Source organism: Coenobita brevimanus, chromosome 114, assembly GCF_032717465.1.
Source record: "Coenobita brevimanus isolate Jiangsu-jjx chromosome 114, ASM3271746v2, whole genome shotgun sequence".
In the NCBI taxonomy this organism is placed as follows: Eukaryota; Metazoa; Arthropoda; class Malacostraca; order Decapoda; family Coenobitidae; genus Coenobita; species Coenobita brevimanus.
Genome location: NC_137067.1, coordinates 24,979,682 through 24,987,909, shown reverse-complemented (window position 1 = coordinate 24,987,909; position 8,228 = coordinate 24,979,682). Strand labels below are relative to the sequence as shown.

Below are 8,228 nucleotides of genomic sequence, written 5' to 3'. Positions count from 1 at the left end.
CTGACCGTCTTGAGTGCCGCAATTACATGAGCTGGCACCAGCTTGTGAAATTGCCTCTTACAGCAGGCGGCAGGTTGTCACAGGGCCGCTGCAGAGTATGTTCTACCACCACACGGAGGCCTAGGACAAGAAAAATGAGCACACACCAGTGCCTTGAATGCCAAGTCGCTCTATGTGTAACTCCGTGCTTTGCCGAGTACCACTCTCTGAGTAAATACTGAAAGTGACAGTGATATATAGTGATGCGACAGTGACGTGCTTTGCCAATAATTGTATAAGGGATAATGTAGTAATAAGGGATATTTTGCCTAGAAAAAAAAAGGAAATATTGGCCAGTATAATAAGTGATATTGTAATAAGAGAATCTGCGGCACTTGTGGAATTCTGCGGCACTTATGTAATTCTGTGATGCGCCAGTGACGCAATATAGTAATAAGTGCATTGTAAATATAATGTACATTGCCCATATTATATGTAAAATAATATTAGAAGTTAGAAAGAATGAAAAGATCGCATGAAACGTCAGTGAGCGGGTGCCGCCGCAGTGAAGTGAGGCGCAGCCGCAGTGAAGAGCGGGCGCAGCCGCAGGGAAGTGCCTTTTACCTACCTCAGTGAACACAGAGTGGGTGTTTATCGTATGTACAGTGTTCATATATGTTTATATTACTATTATGAGAGAGTGGTTGGCATTTGGTACTGGTGTGTGGGGCGTAAAATAGTTATTTCACATCCCTCACTTCTAACGGCTCTCCCCGTCCTGTGAAAGTCAACAAAGTCATGAAACCTACATCAATGGAAAGCTGAAGGTTAGTACTTTCTAATGGTACCTTATTTTTTTTCTCTATCTTTATTCTGTGCAGAGTTATTAAGGTTTAAAGGTTTGTTTACATTTGGCTGAAACCCCCGCGGGAGAGGACAGTCACACCAAAACAATACCCGCGGTTAAAGGGTTAAGAAAAATAAATTGATTTCAGAAGAATGGAAGAACTTTACGTACTCAGAGAGGGATTTAATTTCTTCCATTTTCTTATAAGATGTGAAGATAATCGTCTGGCACACCTAGAAATGTGTTATTTAGCTTCCTAAACCCATGCTATGATTCGCTATGATTGACTGGAGAATTGATAAAGTTACGGTGCATTTACCAAATGGGCTCTGAGATAACCTGACCCCCTGACTGCTTGGAATCGTAGCTTAGAGTCGTGTAACCATACCAGTGACCTTCGTTCCATTCCCATAAATGTTCACAGTTTTTCCATAGCTCACTAACTCGACATCAGTACTGTAAAGGGTTGTTCAATGTCGGAGGTTATTAAGGGGTTCATGGAATACATTACTGTTTCCATCAGTACTCTCCTTTCACATGTAAACAAAAAAACGAACAAAAGAGTGAGTGCTAAATGTAAGTTATAACTTTCATCAGAAAGACTTTACCAATTCAGATCCCTTTATTTTATGCAATTTTCCGACTATTTTATTTTGTTTGGAAAAAGTACTGTATACAGTCCTCACTCCAGACATATTTGTAATAATATAAGTAGTGATGAGTTCACCAATACAAGTGATGTACTGAGCTGGTAGGTAATATTCCGTATCATTTCGGCCATCCAGGAAGTGTTATCTGACTTGTAGGCCTACTGTGTCATTACCCTTGTATATGTTCACTAATATATATATATATATATATATATATATATATATATATATAGATATATATATATATTTCAGATTCATGTACAGTACTGTATTGATTGCAGTATTGTACAGTATACAGTACTCTTTCCAAACACAGTTGTAATACCATACCATAAGTGGTGATGAATGTTCACCAATATATTTAAGGTACTGAGTGGGTAAGTTTTTGATTATTCGGCAAATCTAATTTCTCGGCATCATCCTGGTCCCATAGATGCCGAATAATGGGACTTGTACTGTACTGTATGTATATATATATATATATATATATATATATATATATATATATATATATATATATATATATATATATAATGGAGATTTACAGTATTAACAAAAAGATATTGTATGTGTTTACATGTTGCCACAAGAAGAGCTTATATTAGACCACATCACAGCACATAAACAGTAGTACCTTGGTTACCACTGGAACATAATAAATATCTGCAGAAATAAATGCACGTCAGATTTCACTGAGCCTATGTGTAAAATTGTTAAACTTGTTGAATGAAAAAGACCTGGGCCCTGGGATAAGGTCATAGAGCGTGACTTTAGGGATTCAGGACTGAATAGGGAGGCTGCCAGAGATCGAGTAGCGTGGAAAGCCACCATTAGGTGACTAAGGTTGACAAAACTAAACGATCAGAGCAATTATAAAATATTAGTCCATAAACACATATACAGCATTCTGTTTAAGTCACTGTTTAAGTCATGAGAATATGTATGTAGAATATACTGCCTGTACTACCATAATATTTTAACAACAAATACACTTCCTACATGTCTGGAATTACTGTGGTCTAACTTTCCTATCTGCAGACTTTATTTGAAGGTGGGTAAAAAATAATACAGTATTATGGACCAGATACAAGGCTAATCAATGAGTCTCACAGGCTTCTTTGAGTCACTCTCAGATGAATAAAACAGTCTAGTGCAGCTGAAACAGAAGACAGAGTTACATAAAACCTCACTATAATGGACTAACTGGGGAGAAGCCTGATCCAATAAAGCAAAAAATCTGTTATATCCAATGCTCTTTCAAGGTGGGATATCAAGCATGTTTAAAAATAAATGAGTGAGGTGAAGCGGGGGAGAGGGAGGGGGAGGCCAAGGATGAGATGGAGGGATGGAGTGGAGAGGTATATGAGGGAGGGGGAGTGTGAGCTGGCAGCAGGGCAATGAAATGACGGAGGACAGGGCAACATGGAGGCGATTTGATTGTGGCCACCCCTTACCGGATTGAGGCATCTGGCAATAGATAGATAGATTAAAGATAAATGAGTACAATACCACATTCTAGAAATAACATTGAAAACTATACCCATTTTACACTAACTTGGCCCATAATTTTGCCCTTTTGCAGTTTATTTCAGATCCTTGTCACTGTACTTTTCATGAAACACATGTATTGGGACCCACTGCACCCCACTTGGCGGATATTGTTCGTTATAGCCAACAGAATTCCAGTGACTTCATACTGGCCATTAAATATGACGTCTGGTCTATCTCAGTATGTTAAGCTGAGGTTTTACTATATACAATACTGACTATATAAGAGGTAATGGAATCAGTATTATTACTTAGGGGCCTATGACACAGTTAACTCAAACTTGTGACATTACCTAGAATAGAAGACATAATACACTCCCCTTACTCTAACTTAGCTTAAAATTACCATCTCCAAATCTTGAATACTGAGTTGTAATAAGAGATTAAGATTACAATAGTTTGCCAGTTGTGAAAGACTGCTATGGAAAAGATATAGAGCCATAGCACTGTCTTCTTCTGCCTCTGAGAACTGTGACATAAGGCACAAAAGGGCAAAAATATGTCAAGGTAAAAATATAACCCTGAGAGAGAGAGAGAGAGAGAGAGAGAGAGAGAGAGAGAGAGAGTGAGAATCATCATCATCCATACCTCCTTTCCCACCCTAGGGCAGGGTGGAGTAGCAATGTCCAGACAGCCCAAATTTGCCCAATCCAATGGGCCACACTTCCATTAGCTCACCATTTTTCAGCCCCCAGAATCCTGGCACTGATACGCCAAAAACATTCACCACATTGTTTAGCTTCACAGAAACGTATCTGACAGAGTAAATCCAGACACTGTCACGTTAAAAGGGGTATATTATCATCATCATCATCATCATCATCATCCAATCCTATGTCGCCCCATGAGGAGCATAGAAGCCTGGGGCTAGGCAAGTTGGTCCTGACATTTAAGATGAGAGTGACCAGCCTCACTCATCCCTGAGTAGCATTATGTGAGCAATAAACCTCATCCATCCCTTGGATATAAACCTACACCGGCTCAATCCGATTAGAATGCAATAATTACCCACTAAACCACCAGGCGCCATAATTTGGTTATATGGTTACCACTCAGTGTAGTAAATGGTTTCCTGGTGTACAGGAAACCATTTGGCTTGTCACTCAGTGTAGAGTCACCCATGGGCAGAAGGAAGAGGAATGAATGAAGGAAAGAAAGGCAGAAGAGGATGTGCAAAGTCACCTTTAGGCAGAAGGATGAGGAAAGAATGAAGTAAAGAACAAATGTATGAAATCAAGTCAGGAATATTCTTGAGTACAGACTCAGATGCAAAGGATTATCTTTATTATTGAGTTTGTCAGCAACTATTATGTGAAACTTTACAGAATGTGTGTAGTACTGAAGAAAAGGTTACAGGACAAAACTGGTTATGGTTCTTAACATCATTATTGACCACTTCACACCAACACCTTAGTTAAAAACAATAACATTAACAAAGTACTGTAATAATTTCTCACAAACCAATGCCTTGGAACTATTCTGCTTTGAACGTGTCATGTTCAATATATAGGGAAGTAATGGAGGAGAAAAAGTGTAGGGAGAAGTACATCACATGCAACTGTAGGTAAGGGAAAGGAAAAAGATTCAATGTGAGGAATATTTCACATAAGGAATATAGGTATAGACAGGAGTGAGGGATACACCAAAGGGAGGAGGGGAGAAGAGGAATGAGTCAGGGTGGGGAGGATGAGGGCTTTGAACCCTGATCACAGAAGTGGATATGTTATTGAAAATGTAAAGTGGTTATTTTTGTGCAATGGTTACTTTGTTCATTTATAAAGGCTCCAACATGCTTGCATGTGTCAGGCTTGGTCATTTAATGGCAACTCTCCATGCTGCTCGATCTGAAGCAGCACTGGTGTTGACAAATGTTTTGAGCAGTTGTATAATTTTGTGTTGTTTATAAAGGCTCCAGCACGCTTGTATGCGTTGGCCTTGGTTAACTAATGGCAACTCTACATGCTGTTCAATCTCTGGCAGCCTCCCTATTCATTCCCTTATCTCTGAGGTCACACTCTGTGACCGTGTCCAAGGTCTTTTTCAGTTTGCCTCCTGCAGCCCTAACCCCAATGTTCATACTTCTAACATTCCGCACCCAAATGTCATCCTCCATCTTCTCCACATGCCTGAACTATCTCTATCTCAATCCAGTATGCTCATAATACCACAACAGTGATGACTTTAATTCCTGTTACTGACAACTACTCATGCTACGAATGATTACTCACAAGGAAGAGGTAATATGAAGCATTGGGAACAGAATGAAACTGAGAAGGTGGTGGTGCACATGGGGTGAAGCGAGGCTGAGGGAGGGTGAGCGGTAATGTGATGAGGGTGAGGAATAATGTGAGGAGAGACAAGTGATGGAGACAGGTGGTAGGTAAAGGGATGAAAAGAAAGTGGGAGGCAGGAAGAGGATTTGGAGCACTGGTATTAATGCTAAATATTTAAATGTTAAATAAATGTGAAAAGTACAGTATAGTCTCTTCACTGGCATACTGATTTGATCACGGTGGTGACAGCTGTATTTATGACTAGTCATGCATTGTGAAAGCAGCAGAAGCATACTGTATATCTTTGACTCAATTACTTTTACTACCCTACCAATAAAATTAATGATAAAATGTGGCTGACCACGGCCGACGCATGCCAGCATGTTGGACTCTTTATTAACGATATGAACGATACAGTGACAGTGCATGACTGAGAAGAGGAGAGATGGGTGAGGAGTGAGAGCTGGGTTCCTGCAGTCCACTGAGTTTCCATCCAGATGAGCCTGGGGTTGCAACAACTCCTCCTCTGAAGCCAGGATCCAATCTTACAGTTTTTTTTTTTTTTTTTTTTTTTTAATGTGACCGACTTTGGGCATAGGCTTCACAGCCTGCTTTCAAGGCCCAGTAGTCCTCCTACGTACCGCACACCTCTACATGTCACCACTTCGGCGCTAATTCCCACCGTCCATACTGAATACATGCTAGGGCTGTCTCATACAGGACTGGTGTATTGGTATTAGCGGGGGTATTTTTACGACATGTCGGCGGGCTTTCTGGTAGATCAGTAAAGTCTGATTTTATGAAATTCAAATCCTTAAACTGTTCCCTGCCTCAGCGGGATTTGAACCCGGGTCCGGCAGGACTGCAGGCCAACTCTCTACCGATTGAGCCGCTGCCTCCCCCAAATTGACCTAATATGAAGCGATACAGTTACAGGATGAGTGAGAGATTGACGAGGAGAGTGTATGTGAATGAGGTGGCGGGGGCGAGAGGAAGGGGGAGGCCAAGGATGAGATGGAGGGATGGAGTGGAGAGGTATAGGCGAGAGGGGGGTGTGAGTTGGGAGCAGAGCAGTGAAATGGCAGGGGACAGGGTGACATAGAGGCGATTTGTTTGTGGCCACCTCTTACGGGATGAAGGCATCTGGCAATAGGTAGACAGACAGAAAGAGACATTTGCAAGAGCACATGTTTCAAATAATTAAAATTCTTTAGCTTCTGCACTTGAAGATGGCTCTCTGAAGTTTAACTATATTATCTGGCTCTAGCTATCTGACAGATGGAAGCAAGTGAACTGCCTCTGATTCACTGAGCCTGGGGAAGCTTTTGTATACTGAAACAGTGTACAGCATTAGCTAAAATGAAGACCTCACCTAATTCTACCTACTTCAAAAAACAGATTTTTTTTTTATAATTTAAGGAAACCAACAAACCATAGTAGGTAAAACATCAATGCTTCTTGATTTTTCGGTGGATGGCACTATGCTTGGCTAAATCCTTGTTTGTTCTAAACAATTTATCACATGCATTACACTTGAACTTCTTCACACCTGCATGAACATCCAAGTGCTGATTCAGATCACATTTCTTTCTAAACAGCTTTCCACATTCATCACATTTGAAATTTTTCACTCCTGAATGAATTAGTATATGCTGAGTGAGATTACTTTTATCCCCAAACCGTTTACCACACTCACCACATTTGAATTTCTTCACTCCTGAATGAACCAACAAGTGTCGGGTGAGAGCACTTCTCCTCACAAAGGATTTACCACATTCATCACATCTGAACTTCCTCACTCCTGTATGTAATGACATGTGCTGGATGACACTGCTTTTCTCAGTGAATAGTTTACCACATTCATCACACCTGAATTTCTTCACTCCTGAATGAACTACTAGGTGTCGGGTGAGCTGACCTTTCTGAGCAAATAGCTTGCCACATTCTTCACACGTAAACTTCTTCACGTCGGCATGAATGTCCAGGTGTCGGATCAGATCAGATTTCCTTCTGAACACCTTATCACATTCCTCACACTTGAAGTTTTTTGTTCCCGAATGAATTAACAAGTGTTCAGTTAGATTATTTTTCTGACAGAACAGCTTACCACACTCATCACATTCAAACTTCTTTAAACCTGAATGAATTATTAAGTGCGCATTTAAATGACTTTTATTGCCAAACAACTTACCACATTCATCACACTTGAATTCCTTCACTCCTGAATGAATTACCAGGTGTCGAATGAGATGGCTTTTCAGACTAAACCTTTTACCACATTCCTCACACTTAAAATTCTTGACTCCTGAATGAAGAAAGATGTGCTGGTTGAGCTGACTTTTGTACCCAAACACCTTACCACACTGCTCACATTTGAACCTCTTCACTCTGGAATGAACTATTGAGTGCTGAGTGAGAGAGCTCTTTGATGTAAATAGCTTATCACACTATGCATCTGAGCTTTTCAACTTGAGCACGTCGGGTTAATGGGTCCTGGACAATACCCTCCTCAATGAACAAAGTTTCTTCACCAACTTCACACTCCAGCTTCATCTCTGCTTCTTTAGCCACCTGCTTTATATCCTCACTCACTCCATGCTGTAACTTCTCTGCTTCTTCCTTAACCCCTACTCTTACTCCTATATTCACCTCACATCCTGCCTTCATGTCTGGTTCTTCCTTAACTCCCTCCATTACACCACATCTGGCTCTCTTACTCCCTTTCAAACTCAGTCAACTCTCCACTTCATCACTTGCCTTATGATCTGCCTTCAATATAATCATTATTGTGTACAAAATGTTCCTATAACTACTGAACAGCAACTTACGGCACACAGTAGCAGTGAACCTTAAATATCTGCATATAACTCGTTACTAGAACACAATAACTGTCAACACACATACTGGTATTAAGGCACCATAAATTTAACT

The 8,228-nt window shown here is 40.4% G+C and overlaps 1 protein-coding gene across 1 annotated transcript; it reads right to left on the bottom strand.

Moving 5' to 3' along the window:
- Positions 1 to 6,745: 6,745 nt before the first annotated feature.
- On the bottom strand, positions 6,746 to 7,964 carry LOC145418430 (uncharacterized). The gene is made up of 2 exons (XM_080286848.1): positions 7,802 to 7,964; positions 6,746 to 7,602 (listed from the first exon to the last, which is right to left on the bottom strand). The coding sequence occupies exons 1-2, from the start codon at positions 7,962 to 7,964 to the stop codon at positions 6,746 to 6,748; spliced, it is 1,020 nt and encodes a 339-aa protein (XP_080142974.1).
- Between the last annotated feature and the right edge of the window lie 264 nt (positions 7,965 to 8,228).